The following is a 19437-nucleotide window of genomic DNA, read 5'->3' as shown; positions in this document are numbered from 1 at the left end:
TATAGAAAAATACCTTGATAAAAGGATAGGGTCAGCTCTTTTCTCAGCTTTTTCACTGGAGGATAAATCCACAATGTCATCCATGTTTTGTAGGCAAGAAAGCTTCTGTTCCTTACTGACTTCATCTTCATTTATCTCAGTCCTTAAAGACTGATCTTTATCTATGAATACAAAATGCATGTTATTCTAAAAAATGAAAACATCTTCTTTTTAAAGCACAAAGGAATTTACATAAAAAAGTGATTTTCCTACAAATCATTAATCCATTCCACATTCAAGTTCCTATATGTAAGGCAGAGATCTTAATTTTAGAACATTAATGAAAAGATAATCAACTTAAAAGTGTGTAAGTTTTAACTGTGTTTTGAGGATCAGCCCAAATTTCCTGAGTAGTTTATAGCATTCTCCTTTTATCTTGCTTAAATTTTAAACAGTTAAAATTATTTGTTCTATATAGCTAGTTAGGAAGCTACAGGCAGACTGGCCTATTCTGCTCCTTCAGAAGAATCATAATTAATACACAGTAACTGCTATCATTTATTTAGTACTTACTAAGTGACAGAAACTCTAAGCCCATCAAATGCATTATCTCATTTAATACTGAAAACAGTCCTATTAAAAGGTGGTAAATCCATCACAGAGAAAAAGAACCTGAGTTCAATATCTTAGGTGACTTACCCAAGGTCATAATGAGCAAACAAAAAAGCTGGAATCTAAACCAAGGTCTGTTTGATTTCCAAAGTCCACCTCCTTAATTACTGAGCTATTCTGCTTTTTATGTAATATCTTTAATGGAAAACCACAAATGAGTATAATATTGTGATGCCTATAAATTATACTCTGCTACTACCACGACTCATTCATTAAAATCATATTGGTAAAACTGAACTACATAAAACTTACATTCTATAGAAAGGTTTTTCTGGTTTGCTACTACCTTCTTCTTCTCTATTTACTTGGTTATCCACTTTAAGTAATCTACATATGAATTCTTAAGAGACTAAAAATGCCCGAATCTCTTTGCCCTCATTCCCTAGCAGATCCTGGGTGTCAAAATGAGGAATTCTTAATCTCAGGAACAAACTGAGGGTTGCTGGAGTGGTTGGGGGTGGGAGGGATGGGGTGGCTGGGTGATGGACATTGGGGAAGATATGTGCTACGGTGAGCACTGTGAATTGTGTAAGACTGTTGAATCACAGATCTGTACTTCTGAAGCGAATGATGCAACATATTTTAAGAAAAAAGAAAAAGAAGAAGATAGCAGGAGAGGAAGAATGAAGGGGGGTAAGTCAGAGGGGGAGACGAACCAGGAGAGATGATGGACTCTGAAAAACAAACTGAGGGTTCTAGAGGGGAGGAGGGTGGGGGGATGGGTTCGCCTGGTGATGGGTATTGAGGAGGGCACATTCTGCATGGAGCACTGGGTGTTATGAACAAACAATGAATCATGGAACAGTACACCAAAACAAATTATGTAATATATGGTGATTAACATAACAATAAAAAATTTAAAAAAATGCCTGCATTCTAAGGGAGATATAAAAAAAATAGAAAAGAAAAAAGAAAGAAAGAAAGAGAGAAAAAAAAGGAAGGAAGGATCGAAGGAAGGAAGGAAGGAGGAAACTGATTTCAGTAGCTCTTTTATAAAAATTAAACAACTAATTGTGGATTCAAAGGTGCTCTGTAGAGGTAGAATATGAACACCTGTGATTTATTAAGATACACAAGCAATATACAGTTAACTATATACATTGTCATGACTTCTAATCAGTTTGGTTTTAAGTAGAAAAAGATCAAGACCTGAGCTGAAATCAAGAGTTGGATGCATAACCGAATGAGCCACCCAAGTGCCCCAGAAACATACTTGAGAGAAAAATTTCCCCAGTTCACTTTGGTTTCTTTACCCCTCAACAATAAACTTCTTTCCTTTAAAAACAAAAGGATTTAACACAGTAACATGAATACAGAATACAAAACTTAAGCGTTACTAGTTGCTACTACTCAGAAGTATTTAAATTACATTTCATACTATAGTACACGTTTTCTCAAGTAATACAGGAACTATTAATATATTTAAGAAACTTACTTTTGTATTTTTCTCCTTTAGAATGACCTAACTGAACAGTGGCATTTCCTGAAAGATTTTTTACTTCCTGTTTACCAACTTCATCCTGATTCTTTCTTCTTCTTTTCTTTTGATTTAGGTTTGGTTCTAATGCAATCTGTTCTGAATCCTGTCCTGTTAAAGTCTGAGACTGTTGTTCTTCTTCAACTATCTGAGCATCCTTTTGAGGTGATTCTGTGTCTGAAATTTTGGTGCTCGGAGACACATCTGGATCATCATTTCCTCCTTCACTGGCAACTTTTTTCACTTTGAAAAGCAAAGATATTGTTATAAACATATAAATAACCTATAGAAAAAAATTTTTTAAGATTTTATTCATTTATTTGACAAAGAGAAAGCACACAAACTGGGGGAGCAGCAGACAGAGAGGAACAGGCTCCCCGCTGAACAGGGAGCCCAGCATGGGGCTTGATCCCAGGACTCTGGGATCATGACCTGAGCCGAAAGCAGACGCTTAACCCACTGAGCCACCCAGGTGCCCCTACAGAAAAATTCTTGAAGACGGAGAAGATAAATACTGAAGGATAACTGGGCAAAAATTTGAAGACAACCCAACACGTCCAACTGGGAATGACTAATAATACACTTACACTATAAAAATCCACACAACAAATAATAATGAGGTAGGCATATAAGTAGTAATATGAAAGATTTCAAAAAAAATATTGTTGCACAAGAAACTCAAGTTGCAGAAAACATATATAGTATGATCTCATTTTTATTAAGCAAAAACAATTACATATCCTCTAAGACACACATACACTTGAATAAAAGAGTTTACTAATGGTTATCCCTAGAAAATCTGGACAATTTGATTTCAGGGCCGGGTACAAAAGAGAATTCAACAAATTTATTTTCTGCACCATTTGCTTTTCAATGTACAATCTTTTTAACAAATATTTTTAAACAATTTCTAGTGCCCTTTCTATGAAGGCATATTCACAGTTAACTGTATCAAAAGATGAAAACAAGGGGCACCTGGGTGGCTCAGTTGGTTAAGTGACTGCCTTCGGCTCAGGTTATGATCCTGGAGTCCCAGGATCGAGTCCCACATCGGGCTCCCTGTTCAGCAGGGAATCTGCTTCTCCCTCTGAACCTCCCCCCTCTTGTGTTTGCTCTCTCAATCTTTCTCTCAAATAAATAAATAAAATCTTAAAAAAAAAAGATGAAAACAATAAATTAAGTTTAAAAAAACAAACAAGAGAGATCACCATGGAGACATCAACCAAAAACAAACTTAACTTCACAACCATGGTCGATCAAGACATCTTCTCTAAAAATATCTAATCTTAAAAAAATAATAAAATTCAGTGTCATTTACTTTTGTTAAAAAAAGTCATAACAAGATTTTAAAACTGAGAAGACAACACTGGATTCTCTTACCAGAATAACAAACAGTAATTTTTAAATTCTGAGACTTGTAATGATATAACTGAAAAGTTCTCACATTAAGATACAATGACTTACTTACGCTTTCATCTGTTACAGAATAGTCATGTTAATATATCTATTTTAATCTCTGAGGGCCATGTATAGTAAGTAAAAGAAATGACTGAAGAATGAAATAATTTTGTAGTTACCAATACTATGTTTAAAATGATACAGACATCATTCTCCAGAAAAAGAAATATTGACTGCTCTGTGCAGAAGAGAGTTAATGTAGCAGGCCTTACTGCTATCCCTTCAAAGTCCTGCTTAAAAGGTTGGCCTTTGGGCTGTGCCTGGAAACTTGGACTTGGGGAGAATTCACACCAGCCCGACGAAAGTGGCCTAAAATGTTTGTACAAACAATGCGGTTTATGCTGAAAAACTATTTTCGTTTTGGGAGTTCTGAAGTCTGGTATGTGCAAGGCAGAGGGTGTCTACATGACCAGCTTCCAATAAAAACCTTGGATATTGAGTTTCCAACAAGCTTTGCTGGTAGACAACTTGTTATGTATCTCATCATGACTTTTTGCTACAGGAATGAAGCATAACCTGTGTGACTCTAGGAGAGAGGATTGGTAAGCTTGCACCTAAATTCCCCTCCACTTGGAGCCACATGTCTTTCCCTCTGCTGATTTTATTCCACAGCCTTTCACTGTAACAAATCTCAGCTGTTTGTACAACTATATGTTGGATCTTGTGACTCTCTGAGCCAATAATCAAACCTAGCAGTAGTCTTGCAGACCCCCAAAGCAAGCTCTTATGGCCCTAGGCTCGAGTCCTGCCTCTGTCACTACTAAAATTGTGAGACCTTAGGAAAAAGGAACAAGATCTCCAGGGCTGTTTCCAGGTGACTAAAACAAATGGAAAGGGTCTGGGATGTGGACTACCTAACATACGAAGTTCCCTATAGTTCCATGATTCTTTAAAGTACTGGAATAGAGCTAAACATTGTCCTCCTAGATCAGAATTCAAATAATTAAGAAAATATCTGCCTAAAATACAAATACCTACATATAAACAAGGTTCTACCCAGTACAAGTCAACATTAACCCTCAGAAATAAACTGTGCTCGATATTATACTAAGCGAAATAAGTCAATCAGAGAAAAGACAAGTATCATATGATCTCACTGATATGAGGAATTTGAGAAACAAGGCAGAGGATCATAGGGTAAGGGAGGAAAAAATGAAACAAGACAAAACCAGAGAGGGCGAGAAACCATAAGAAACTCTTAATCTCAGGGAACAAACTGAGGGTTGCTGGAGTGGTGGGGGTGGGACGGATGGGGTGGCTGGGTGATGGACACTGGGGAGGGTATGTGCTATGGTGGAGCACTGTGAACTGTGTAAGACTGATGAATCACAGACCTATACCTCTGAAACAAATAATACATTTTATGTTAAAAAAAAAAAAAGGAAAAAAACTGTGCTCAAACAATACAATTCAGTCCCAAGCAGAAGTATCAGAGTTCCATTTTTAAATATTAGAACTTTGTGCCAGGTTTTACAAAGGAAAATGATGATAAATAACCAAACATGACACCCCCAAATTCCAATGCTCTTTTATTAGCTACAACTATGCCCTAGATGCAAGAAAGATGTTAAATAGCCCAGCCATGCCAAATATAAAATTTACACAGAAGTACTATTTTGGGTGAGATAACTAAAAGACTGGAGAAAAATCAATTCTCCCTAATGGATGCCCAGATGATCTCAACTACCTAAAGGACATAGGAATGCTGAAAGACTTAAGGGACATTCCAAGTCTATTATTATTAATAGAACACACTTTCTTTTAGTTTACCTTTTACATTTTTCCGTGGTTTAGAAGATTTCTTCTCCTTTAAACTCTGATTTTTAACAGATTTTTGTTTTCTTTTCTCTTCTTCAGCAAGAACTTTCTGAAGCAAATGAGCAAAAAAATCGAAGTCAAAAGGGCGCTTTTCCTCTGTTATAAAAAAAAAAGAAAAAGAACCTTCAAGTTTTTATTTAAAAAAAAAAGAATTTTCAAGTATCATGACATCAAAAGCAAATGGGCTTATTAGTAGGAGAATGCGTAACCAACTCTAGTCACTGTAGTAGTCAGACAAAGGAAAATCAAGCAATAAAAAGGAATAAGCTACATTAGTTTAAAAAAATTTAAAAAGGAACTATGTACTGATATAAGTGATATGATAGGAAAATTTCAAAAAGGCAGACTAAAAGAAGGCAGACATAAAAGAGTACATACTGTATGATGCCATGAATAAGAAGTTCTAGAACAAGCTAAACTAATTAACCTATGATGATTCAAATAAAAACAGTGGTGGCCCTGCATCAAGATAGCTGTGGAAACTGACTAGAAAAGGACACGAGGGGCCTTTCTGGAGTGATGAAAATGTTCCATACCTTGTTTTGGGTGGTAGTTACACAGGTATACTCTTTGTCAAAACTCAAACTATAAATTGCACTGTAAGTAAATTATCAATCAACTTTAAGACTAATTAGTATGACTAATTCCTCAAAAGCCTCTCCACCACATGTCCTCTCTTATCACAACCCTTTCACTATTTACCCTTCCAAGTATCAACAAAGAAGGAAGCAAATGAATTTTGATCAGGACCACTCGCACTAAATACCCAACACCACCATTACATCAGAAAGAGCCATGAACGGGGTGCCTTGCAGTCTCAGTCAATAGACTGAGTCATGGGATTATTGATCTCAGGGTGTGAGTTCAAGCCCCATGTTGGGCAGGAGCCTACTTTAAAAAAGAAAAAGAAAGAGCCATGAACAAACCAGGAATGAATCCACTACAGGAGTCAAATCTTTGCTTAAAATCTACATCTAACAATACAGTGAAGGTAGAAAAAATTATGCTCTATATACATAAGCCCCAAGATTGGTTTAATTGCCTCAGAAAAAGAGGTATATAGGGGCACCTGGGTGGCTCAGTCGGTTAAGCCTCTGCCTTTGGCACAGGTCACAATTGCAGCATCCTGGGATTGAGCCCCGCATTCGGCTCCTTGCTCAGCAGGGAGCCTGCTTCTCCCTCTCCCTCTGCCACTCCCCCTGCTTGTGCTCTCTCGCTCTCTCTGTCAAGTAAATGAATAAAATCTTAAAAAAAAAAAAAAGGAAAAGAAAAAGAGGTATATACAGTAACAAAAATAAAGTAGCCTCAAGAAACCAAGCCCAAACCTAGGATTCCTGAAGGCCCTGTTTATTGTGGACCCAGCCTTTTTCTGTTCTGACCATCCACAACAATGATTCTGAAAAATACAGCATTAAAATCATTCTCACAGGATGGGGCACCTGGCTGGCTCAGTCAGCAGAGCATGCAACTCTTAATCTTGGGGTTGTGAGTTTAAGCCCCACAATGGACCTAGAGAGTGCTTAAATAAATAAACTTAAAAAAAAGTAATTCTCAGAGGAACTGAAAATAGAAGTTATATGTAATGTATGGTGATTAACATAATAAAATTAAAAAAAACAGTAAAAAAAAGAAAATAGAAGTTATAAAAGAAAAAAAATTGAGGTTTTAATTTTTTTTAATTTTCCACCACAAAGCACCCAAATCAGTGAATTTAAGTTATAATGCCTTTAACAATGGCTCCACACCCCCATAAAGACTTTACAGATCTATAGATTCTTTTCTGATTATAATGCACTGAATGTAATGCACAGTTTCAAGACCACCTCTCTGAAATGGAGAAGATTGACGACCAAAACAATCCAGATCTTCCAGGAGCCATTCCTGGAAGTCGTGTCCCTGAGGACCCACAACAACACTGGATGTAGAGTCCAGTCATCTACCTTAGTGTCTACTCATAAAGTAAACACACATGCTATACAACATCAGTCTTCACTTGAGGTTTTGTTCTGAGACTAGCACTACAGCAATACTGAATACATTTATTTATCATGAAACATTGATAACTATCTTCCAAAGACTATAGGCACTACTTTATTTTTTTTAAATAGGTATCAAACCTTTGTCTGTCTTTTAAGTTTATTTATTTATTTTTTTAGTAATCATTACAACCAACATGAGGCTCTAATTCATGATTCAAGAGTCACAAGCTCTTCTGACTGAGCTAGCCAGGCATCAGGCATTCCTACAGGTACTATTTTAAACAATGCATTCAATTTTGTTTTTCTGTACAGATCTCTTGATGTTTTCCTCTGGACTCAAAAAGAAAAAAAATGTTAATTTCAATGAGGCTATTACTTAAAAGCTGAAAAATACCATTCCTTCAAATCAGGTATAAATTCAGATGCCATCTTTTTAGATAAAACGTTCCTGACCACTCAATCCACACATCCACTCTTCACTCCCTTTTTTCTTCTTCTCAGAAATTACTCACTTTCTGCAATTAACCATGCTTACTGACTTTATCCTTTCCCCCATCCAATTAGACTTACAGCTCTAAAAACAAGCTTCTCATATGCCCTGTTCACCAGTATATTCTCAATGCCTAGAACATTAACTAGCACACAGGAGGTATTCAGTATTGTTAACTGAATGACCACAAGAAGGAATCATCTATAGTATAAGTTCTTCCAGAAACAACTTCTTCTTGAATACAGTTCCCTCAAAATAAAAAACATTTAGAAATGGTATCTTCAGGGGGCACCTGGATGGCTCAATCAGTTGAGCATCCAACTCCTGATTTTGGCTCAGGTCATGATCTCGGAGTTCTAGGATCGAGCCCCGAGTCAGGCACTCAGCGGAGAGTTGGCTTGAGATTCTCTCACTCCCTCTCTGCCTCTCCCCCACATGAGATCCCTCCATTTCTCTCTAAAATAAATAAATAAATCTTGAAAAAAAAATGGTATCTTCAGTTCCTTTATAACTTCTGGAACTCAGAGCTCTGCTTACTTGCTTCTTGATGTTTTAGCTTATCCCTTGCCCAAAGATCTGTTTGTTATCAGCTCCCAGACCTGCACTGCTAAAGAGAAAAATCTCCAGCCTCATTCTTCCTATGACAATAAAGAGGCAAAACAAATCTAAAACACAATGGACTAAACACAAAAGATTGGTCATTTTTTAAGATCTCCAAGTGGTACGTTATAGAAGAGGTCTTAATACTTACGAAAGGCTTTGTCTATTCTCCATCCATTTGTTTTCTCTTCACGTTTAAATTTATTCTGTTAATAAAAGAAAAAAAAAACTATAGTAATTTTCTCCCATTAAAAAAGTGAAGATTAGGGGCACCTGGGTGGCTCAGTTTTGGGCATCTGCCTTCGGCTCAGGTCATGATCCCAGGGTCCTGAAATCAAGCCCCACATTGGGCTCCCTGCTGAGCGGGAGGCTTGTTTCTCCCTCTCCCACTCCCCCTGCTTGTGTTCCTGCTCTCGCTATCTCTGTCAAATAAATAAAGAAAATCTTTAAAAAAAAAAAAAAAAGGGACGATTACAGAGGTGCCTGGGTGGCTCATCGGCTAGGCATCAGCTCAGGTCATGATCTCAGGGTCGTGAGATGAAGCCCTGCTGAGGCTCCACACTGGACATAAAGCCTGCTTGAGATTCTCTCTCTCTCTCTCTCTCTCACATTCCCTCTGCCCCTCCCCCTTGCTCACACGTGCATTTGTGTGTGTGTCTCTCTCTCTAAAAAAATTAAAAAGTGGGGCACCTGGGTGGCTCAGTCAGTTAAGCACCTGCCTTCGGCTCAGGTCATGATCCCAAGGTACTGGGATCAAGCCCCATGTCAGGATCCCTGCTCAGTGAGGGGAGCCTGCTTCTCTCTCTCCCTCTGCTGCTCCCCATGCCTGTGCTTTCTCTGTCTCTCTCTCAAATGAATAAATTTTTAAAAATCTTAAAAAAAAAAAAAAGGGATGAAGATTTATACTGAGCTCCCTAAACCTCCTTATAATCAACAGCATAAATCAGCAATGGAAGCTAAGTATACAGAGAATGTAAAAAAATAAAGTCAATTAGCCTGGTAACAGATCAAACTGTAATCAATTAAGCTAACCAGTATTAGCTTTTTAAAAACTAATATATTCACATCAAGTTAAACACCTTATGTTATTATTCTAATGTTTGTTATGACATGGAGGAAAGACTGTACAGAAACAACTAAGCAAATTTTTGAGTCAGGCAGTTTATCTTTAGAGTCTTCTTTATATTAAGACACATTTCTTGATTTTCTGAGCACCAAAGAGCACATCATTCTCAGCTGAACACCAGATTAAGATGGAGATGGTTAAAGTTTAAGGTTCCATCCAAAAGTCATTATGAAGTCTGACAGTATAAGCCTGTGTTTGAGAATGTCAAAAAATGTATGCATATCCTGGAGGAGCAAATAATCACTAATCTCTCCCCCTTCTATAGATCAGTAGTCTAAAAGCTTTTGTTGAAAATACAAAAATCAAACTTTTTATTGGAAAAAAATAAAGAAAAATCACACAATACAAAGCAGCACTTCGTGGCACCCTTCTTCCCTCTGAAAAAGTCTAACCACTAACCTGACTTTAAAAGAACTCACTTTCTTGCCTTTCCTTACTGTTTATCATTCAAATTTTAAACTCTTTAGTTTAACCTTGCCCATTCTTTAAAAACTCCATAGGACTTTAACATATTTTTATCTATAGGTTATCCTTCTTTTCCAGTCTTTATTTTCTTCATAAAACTTATTACCAAGTAACATCAAACTTTTCAAAATCATCTTTCTCCTATAAAGATTATATTATTCTTTAAACGTCTCGTCAAAAGTTAACCTCCATAAGGCTATCATCACTAAATTAGACATCCTAAGAGAAATGCCAATCAGCTTTAGGCATTATTCAATTTTAAAACATTACTACACCATATTTTACCTAAATGAGAATATAATTGAGAACAATTTAAAACATTTTTAAAAATGTATTGTTATTTCATTGAATTTATAGGCAGGAACTATTCCAGACTAAATTCCATGATCGTAAAATAAATCCCATTATATCCACCTCTAACGCTGATAAAGTAACTGGTTACAGGCTTACTAAACACATCCAACCACACCAAAAATAACCTTACCACAATGGGCGCCTGGGTGGCTCAGATGGTTAAGTGTCTGCCTTCAGCTTGGGTCATGATCCCAGGGTCCTGGGATCGAGTCCCCCATCGGGCTCCCTGCTCCTTGGGAGCCTGCTTCTCCCTCTGCCTCTCTCTCTGTCTCTCATGAATAAATAAATAAAATCTTTAAAAAAAAAAAAACTTTACCCCTGAACAAAATAAATGAATCAACTATTTCCAAACACTAGACAATAGCAAGAGCAAAACTACAACTCCACATTTCCAGAGAGAATGGAAACATTTAAGATGTGCCAATGTTCACCCTAGCTCTCTGACTGGGCTACATTTCCTAAACAATGAAAAGGAAATAAAGGCCAAAGGCAGCAGAACTCTCAGAGCCAAGGAGGTAGAGAATCTTTGGGGGTTCTAGAGAAAAGAGAGCAATTTAAAAGGGGAGCCTCACAAGCCTAGTAGAAGTATCCCATGGGTCCTTATTCTATATGTGGGTTCCCCATGCCCAAAGCATGAAGCGTAAGAGAGAACAACTCCTCCAGGAATGACAGCAGAAGAAAGATACTAGCAGTCACATAACACAGTGAGGTGATAGAATTCTAGCCCACACAAATGGAAAGTTAACACCCATTTACTCAGGACACCAGAAAAGCCACCTGTTAGAGATAAGGACCAGTCTTAGAGCAGTCCTTCTCACTTGGGGTTCTAGCAGGAGAATTAAACCCTAATGCCCTAAGGCATCCACTGTATGTAATGAATTACCTTCTCTCCTGTACATCTAGAACAATACTAATATGGCGGTCCTTAGAGAACATAGAAAACAGTAATTCAAATTATTTTCTATGATTCAGATGAGAAACCTAGAATACGGACCAGTCTAGATCTGCCTTATTAAAGCCTGAAACCAAGCCTTGAAAGGCAAAGGAGAGTTGGGAGGACATTAGCTACCTTTTAGAATAAAATAACACCCTTTAAAGGAGAACAACAAACATAATCTAGATATTATCAAACATACCAACCACAATGTCTAGTACTCAATTAAAAAAACTACATAAGACATGAGAAAAGATAGAAAAATGTGATACACAAGGAAATAAAAGGAGACTCAACAGAAATAGATCAACATGACATAGATGTTGAAATCAGTAGACAAGAAAGTTAAAGCACCTATTATAAATATGTTCAATGATTTAAAGGCAAATCTAAAATGAACAGATAGGGAAATCTCAGAAGAAAGGAAACTAAGAAAAATAACCAAGTGGAAATTAAAGAAACAAAAAATATAACATGAGAAATGAAGCATTCACTGAATGGGCTTATCTGCAGATTGAAGAAAGCAGAAGACAGGGTCAGTCAACTTGTGAATGCAATAATGGAAACAAACCAATACCAAAAAAAAAAAAAAAAATCAGAAAAAAACGAACAGAGCTTTAGTAACCTTAAGTATAATGTTATGCATACTAACACACATAAGTGGAGTCCCAGAGAGCAAGAACAAAGTGGAAAAAATATTGAAAATACACTATCCCTGGGCAAATCATAATCATACTGTTGAACACCAGAGTTAAAAAATATCTCGAAAACAGCCACAGAAAAACAATTTATCACATACAAGGGAAGAATAACATAAATATGACTGATTCTTCATCAGAAATACTGGAAGCCAATGGACAATGGAATGACAATTTTAAAGCACTGAAAGGATAAACTGTCAAACCACCTGCATATCCAGCAAAAATATCCTGCAAAAGTGAAGCTGAAATAGAGACCTTCAGATAAATCAAAATTGAGAGAATTTTTCAACAGCAGACCTGCCATTCAGACCTACAAGAAGAAATGAAAAACATCAAAACTGGTGGCTAAATATTAAACATGGCTACATATTAAAACTAGTTTCTTTTTTTCTGCTCAATTTCCTTTAAAGATAAAAGACTTTAAGCCAAAATAAGTTGGACATAAAACTGGGTTGTGTAAAAGTGAAATATAGAATAGCACAAAAGAGGAAGGGTAAATAGAATATACCTTTAAGAGTTCATTACTTGTGGAGTATGAAGTATAAAGAGTAAAGTGGTACAAAAGAGAAAATAAAAAATAATATTAAAATTATCTGAATAACCCAAAAGGAGGCAGCAAATGAGAAGTGAAAAACAAATGGGGTAAGTGGAAAATATTGAGATGGTAGACTTAAACCCATTAAGCCGAAGGCAGTCGCTCAACCAACTGAGCCACCAGGCGCCAACCTAAATTTTCAACTTAAGAAGCTAGAAAAAGAGAAAATTAAAGGCAGAGTAAATAGAAGAAAGGAAAAGTTAAAAAGTTAAAAAAAATGAAAATACACAAATAAATGAAAACATATAGCTAAAAGTTGGTTCATTAAAAAGATTTTTGGAAGTCAAAATACCCTTAGCAAGACAAAGGAAAAAAAAAAGGGAGAGAGAAGGAAAACATCAATTATCAATGAAAGAGGACTATCCACCACACATTAAAATTTTCAGTAAGCAGTATAAAAACTTCATACCTATAAATTCAACAGCTTAGCATCAAAACTGACACAAGACAAAACTGAAAATCTGAGTATACCTATAGGTATTAAAGAAATTGAATTTATAATCAAAATTCTTCCTGCAAAGAAAATTACAGGCCCAGATGGTTTCACTGTTGAATTCTATCAAACATTAAAGGTGAAATACCACTAATCTTAAATTTGTTCACATAAAAGAGGGAACATTTTCCAACTCATTCTCTATGACCAGCATAATCCTAGTACCAAAACATTTTGGACAAAGACATTAAAAAAAATTACAAAATATCCCTCATGAACAAAAATGCAAAAAAAACCCTCAAGAAAATACAGTAAAATTCAACATACAAAAAGAATAATACAAGTTTGGTTCAACACTTGAAAATCAATATAACTGACTAGTCCATTTTTACTTTTCTATACTTTGCCCAAAGACCTGTTGAACTATACTAAACTTAGGGGAGGAGTCTAAATAATTTTAGAGAGAAATAGTCTAGTGACAAACTTATCATTAATTACTCAAATCAGAAAGCTCCCCTAGACCGTCAATTTCTAGTGTTAGGGCACCTGGGTGTCTCAGTTGGTTAAGCGACTGCCTTCAGCTTGGGTCATGATCCTGGAGTCCCGGGATTGAGTCTCACATCAGGCTCCCTGCTCGGCAGGGAGTCTGCTTCTCCCTCTGACCTTCCCCCTGTCATGCTCTTTCTCTCTCTTTCTCAAATAAATAAATAAAATCTTTAAAAAAAATTTCTAGCTTTAACATTTTGTTTTCTTTACAAAGATCAACATTAGAAAAGGAACATAAATAATATAAACAATTCTTCATCTTTTGCAGAAATAGAATGACCATTACATTGTACATGGTCCACAGGCAAAGGATCCATGCCCGGTCTAGTTCAAGAAAAAAAAAATCTATCCTAATATTCTTTTAATTAATGAAGAAAAAAACCCATGGTTGAATAAGATGTCATCATAAATTGGAAATGCATTACAGCAACATAGTGTGCACTCAAATGCACTCGATCCCAGGAAACTTGTAATTTTCTTTTTTTTTTTAAAGATTTTATTTATTTATTCATGAGAGACAGAGGAGGACAGAGAGAGAGAGAAGCAGAGGGAGAAGCAGGCTCCCAAGGAGCAGGGAGCCCGATGCGGGACCCTGGGATCATGACCTGAGCCGAAGGCAGACACTTAACCATCTGAGCCACCCAGGCACCCAACTTGTAATTGAGTTTCTCGCAAAAAGAACAATAAAACAGAGAATGCTCATTCTTTCAGGCATATTAAAGCACTAATTCACACCACTGCTGTTGTTAATAGTGTCCCTGACTGTCCAAAAAGTTAAGATAGCCTAGAAAAACAATGGTTAGTTCAGATAAAGAGAATTACTTAACTTACCATGCTTCTCTTCATGCCTTCCGAGGAAATTCAGAAACACATTGTGTTCAGAAGCTACCCTTAACCCAAATATTCTGGTACGTTTATCTTCTCTCTTCATCACTTAGCTCTTCTTTTATCTTAATTTCTTTGGTTTTATTGGTACTCCCTCAAATCCATTTTAGAAGTGGGCAACATACCAATAATATGCTAAAACCAAGGAGACTCTACTCATATTACAATTAATATTTCATTACTTTCTGAGCTATACAAAGGGAAAGATCTACCCAAAACATTGTAGTGAAAAAGGATGGACTGAGACTTAAATAAAAGTAAAAAAAAATAGTATTAGTAATTTTTGGCCCTTTTCCAATCAATGAATGTAATGCGTTTACTTTACCTTAATTTCTATCCTTGCTCTGTGAGGAAAAAGCTGTCCGATCATAGAAAAGTCAGTTCCTACCATGCTGATGGCTAAAAAAAACATATCTGTTTCTGTAAAAATATTTAGAAAGAATGAAAATTAATCTCAGTATGTCAGAGGAAAAAAATCTTAGATTAAGTATATATTTTGAGTTAAAAATAAATTTGAGAGTACTTAATAGTATTTAGGAAATCTTTAGTCAATTTTATTGCAAAGAACTTCATGAATCTCAAACATCTCTAAACTTTTATACAGGAACATGATAAAAGAAATTTCTATGTTCATACCAAAGCAGCTGGAATAAAAAAAAAAAAAAAGACAACGACAATAACATTCTGCCTTTCTGGTCTCAAAGTGACCAAACTGTCAGTCATAGCCAGTATATTACTGCTTCAATGGAAGCAACTGAGATGTGCTAATTAGTATGCGAAAGAAAGTAGCTAGAAAAACACTTAAGAAACTACTAACAGAAGTAACCTCAACAGAATAGGACTGCGGAAGTGAAAGGAGGGAAGTATAGAATCTTTCCTGTTGCCCTGTATTATTCTGTTGTTTTTTTTTTTCTCAAAACAACTTGCATTATTTTTATAAGAATAAGCAATACCATTCGTAGGTATTACATGCTTTTTTAACAGCCTAATTTTTACCTTTACAAACGTTATTATACAATGAAGGTATAACATTATTATGAGTATTAAAACTATTAATAATTTTCCACAAAAATTTTGTTTTTTATACAGGGATTTGACAGAGAGGAATATTCCAGCCCAAATGACTATAACGCTAATTCCTAAAAACATTACTAAGATAAAGCCAGAGATATAGTTCTATGGTATCGGGAGAGGCAACCCCACTGGAAGGTGCCAGTAAAATTAGCTAAAGAGAAAATAACATGGTTTGTGTTTTATTTACTTACAGAAAATTATTCACTTTATTTCAAATAAATAACCTACACAATTTAAATGAAAATTAGTGGGGCGCCTGGGTGGCTCAGTCATTAAGCGTCTGCCTTCGGTTCAGGTCATGATCCCAGGGTCCTGGGATCAAGTCCCACATCAGGCTCCTTGCTCGGTGGGAGGCCTGCTTCTCCCTCTCCCACTCCCCCTGCTTGTGTTCCTGCTCTCGCTAACTCTCCCTCTCTGTCAAATAAGTAAATAAATTCTTAAAAAAATAATAATAAATAAAATGAAAATTAGTTACCTTTATTTGACCATGGTTTAGAGTAATAGTTTTTCCTAAAGCTGGAATATGTAGTTGTAGAACCACGCTCAAATATGGGGTCATTTTCCTCAACCACACAGGGGCCTTTTGTCCTTAAAACTTCTACAGTTAAACTGAAAAAGACACATTTTTAAATAGATCTGCACTAAAAACAGAGAAAAATAATAAATGATATCTGAATAGTTATATTTTGAAATTTACCATGGCAGAATCATATCAAAAGTATAACATATGAGGTATGCCTATTTTCTAAGAATCTGCTAATTTTCACTTAAAATGTGATTGCCAAGGAATAAAAATAAATGCCAACATTTTTCCAAAATCCTTAATAGCAATATAAAATTTACACATTATCTTTGGGCCACCAAAAAATTATTTGTTTTATTAACTTGTGAATGTCTCCTATATTTAATATATATTTTATCATGCTAGACCCAGCAGAAAATATCAAGAAATATAAGCATTTGATATTTATGTTCTATGTTTCTATACACAAAGCAGTTCAATACTTTTAATTATTTAATGACCAGTAAAATCATCATCACAATATAAAACACACAAAAACAATTACTAATAGTATTGCATTAATGTTTAATTATCATAGAATTTTACATACTATAAAAAGATTTTTTAACTAAGCTGTCGGAAGACTTTCTATCACCTTTTTTTATTTACTTACTACCTGTGAATTTATCTTCTTTTTAAAAAAACATACTTTGGACAAACAACAAATTCCACAATGCCAAATTTGAAAAATTTAATGTTATAACTGAGAAATTAAAACTACAAGGTGAATTAAACCTTGTCCTAACAGAAATCATAGAATATTAAACCTATGATTCACTGCATTTTCATTACTTATTACCAAACAACAAAACATGGTATTAGTCAATAATATGAAAACCTGAATTTTGACTTCAAGACTGAATCAATTTTTGAAATCTATCATCAGTAGAGGCCAGCATATGATTAGTTCAGTAGCTCATCCCAATTACCAGTAAAGTTAGTAAACAATGGTGGTAGGTTAATGGATGACAGATCAGTAGTACCATCTTCTCATACAAAACATAGCATAAAAATTCCTAGAAATTATAAATGAATCTAACTCACTTTTCCATTTATGATACCCATTAGAAAAATATAAATATCAGTGTCTAAGTGACAATGCCTGATGCAGAAACTCTCTCTCTCATTAAACAAAGCACATTTGTTCTCAGGTTTTTGAAAACCACAGTCTTTTTTTTTTTAACTTACCTTTCTTCATCCAAAATAATGGAACCATCTTCTGCCACTTTTACTCGAGGAACCAGCAATGGCCCGTCATCTACCTCTTCTTCTAGTTCTTCATTATCTGCCGGATCAGGAGTACTCTTACCTTCTTGCCTACCAAATGTAAAGATAAGTTAATTCATATATCCATGAAAAGAGGTAATTTTCTGAATACTACGAACTTGTGAAGTAAATTACTTCAAATCCTACCTTCTATTTATTTCCAACTTTCCCTATAACCTAATTGAAAATATTACATGTTAAGGACGGGGCTATAAGAATTTCTCTAATTTTATCCGGTAGCACTTAGTAAAAAGCTTTTACTCACTTTTGAATATAGAGGAACAAATTCTCATCTTTTCTGTCTCAACAAAGTATCAGATAAACCAAATAGATAATGGGTAATTAACAAAAAAAAAAAAAACCTTAGTTATAAAGCATTAGTTTCCAGACCATTTTATTAACTCTTCATAACAATCCTTGGGCATTAGTATTTTCCCTTTTCTCTTAAGATTTTTAAAATTTATTTATTTGAGAGAGAGAGCACGAGAGGAGGGGAGGGAGAGGGAGAAGCAGGCTTCCCGCTGAGCAGGTGGGGCTTGATCCCAGGACCCCGGGATCATGACCTGAGCTGAAGGCAGATGCTTAACCAACTGAGCCACCAGGTGCACCAAGCATTACTATTTTCAAACCAATTTGAGGTTTGCAGTAGATAAATAATCTTTGCTCTAGATTACACAACAGTAAAGGCAGACCAAGAAGCTAAATACAGTTTTCCAGATAATAACTCTAAATCCCATATACCTTCCATTCAACTACATCATCTCCTTAAGGTTTTACAGAAGCAAACATAACCCATAAATCTGTAAAAATACAACCTATTACTAAAGTCTGAGAATTCTGCTTTAAAACAATATAAATTCTAAGCAGAACAGCAATCATAACTTAACAACCTTTGAAGTAACAACCAGAAAATCCCAATGTTTCTGGCAATTTTCCATAATCCCCCCCATCTTGAATTACAGAACTATAGTAACTTCCCAGGAAGCCTCTTGGAGACATTCCTACTAGTAAGTGACCATTACTGTGCCGTGTGGAAGGCAACAAGAAACTTGTACATCTCTAGTGGCATCAAAACTATAAAAAGAAAAGAAAGGAAAGGAAAAAGAAAAATATATACATGCTTGTTTAGAGAGACACAGAATGGAACTAGAATGATACGTTAAAAAATCGGTAACATTTGTTGGCTCCACAGAAGAACAAGATGACAGAAAAACAGATCTGGAACACTTTTCTCAGTATACTTTTGTTCCATGTGGTTTTTATACCATTGTATTACATTATTATTCTAAAACAAAACAAAATCCTTTTTAATTCTAAAAGCTTTAACCAAAATCATACCACTGGCCATTTCCATATATAATACATAAACAGCGTGGATCTTTCGTTTTGATTTAAATCAGGCATTAACTTTTATTCTTGTTACTCTATTTAAATATTCCTATCACATGTAACTTGACTGTAACAAAAAACATTATTTGATTTCATTTTTTAAAAACTACCCACCAAAGAATTTATTTAAAGAAAACTGTAAGATAAATGCTTACTCTCTTGTCTGGACTGGTGTCAATGATTTTTCAGTTTTCTTTTCTTGCTCCAGTGAAGAACTAACAAATAAATAACATTTGTTTTTAAATATGTAAAAAGATTTAATATTTAATATAAAAAATACTTTTAAGTAATTTGCACATGTCTCTTCTATCCATTAGCAAGAAAGAAATTATTTTAACTTGCTTTTAAAATTATACACCATAACATCATTATTAATGACAGTGTGTGGTCCAAGAGTCAATTTCTCAGTCAAAAATTCTGTCATCAAGTATAAATAGTTTGCTACACCCTAAGTACGGAATGTTTTTACTCTCTAATTCCTTAGTGAAGGGAGACTCTCTCAGTCCTGAGGCCTAAAGCAACCTACACATGGCTTTTCTCTATGTCAAATAACGCAAAACCTAGGTTTTTGGCCCTTCCTTCAAAAGGCCAAACTGAAAAAGACTATACTGAAAACATGCTAGTATTATTCCTA

General features: G+C 35.3%; 1 protein-coding gene across 3 annotated transcripts in view; it reads right to left on the bottom strand.

The window, feature by feature from the left end:
* The window catches only part of BDP1 (B double prime 1, subunit of RNA polymerase III transcription initiation factor IIIB), a 91745-nt gene that overhangs the window by 62750 nt on the left and 9558 nt on the right, over positions 1 to 19437 (bottom strand). For all 3 annotated transcript variants that reach the window (XM_027605793.2, XM_027605796.2, XM_027605797.2), the window contains 8 exons: positions 18959 to 19018; positions 17337 to 17465; positions 16062 to 16195; positions 14838 to 14932; positions 8625 to 8679; positions 5357 to 5500; positions 2087 to 2371; positions 14 to 161 (listed from right to left, as the gene is read on the bottom strand). In XM_027605793.2, coding sequence (XP_027461594.2) covers positions 14 to 161; positions 2087 to 2371; positions 5357 to 5500; positions 8625 to 8679; positions 14838 to 14932; positions 16062 to 16195; positions 17337 to 17465; positions 18959 to 19018 — 1050 coding nt within the window. The remainder of the gene's footprint in view (positions 1 to 13; positions 162 to 2086; positions 2372 to 5356; positions 5501 to 8624; positions 8680 to 14837; positions 14933 to 16061; positions 16196 to 17336; positions 17466 to 18958; positions 19019 to 19437) is intronic.

This window comes from Zalophus californianus, chromosome 5, assembly GCF_009762305.2.
Source record: "Zalophus californianus isolate mZalCal1 chromosome 5, mZalCal1.pri.v2, whole genome shotgun sequence".
NCBI classification, from domain to species: Eukaryota; Metazoa; Chordata; class Mammalia; order Carnivora; family Otariidae; genus Zalophus; species Zalophus californianus.
Note: the sequence above shows the minus strand (reverse complement) of the source record. Positions and strands in the feature narration are given on the sequence as shown.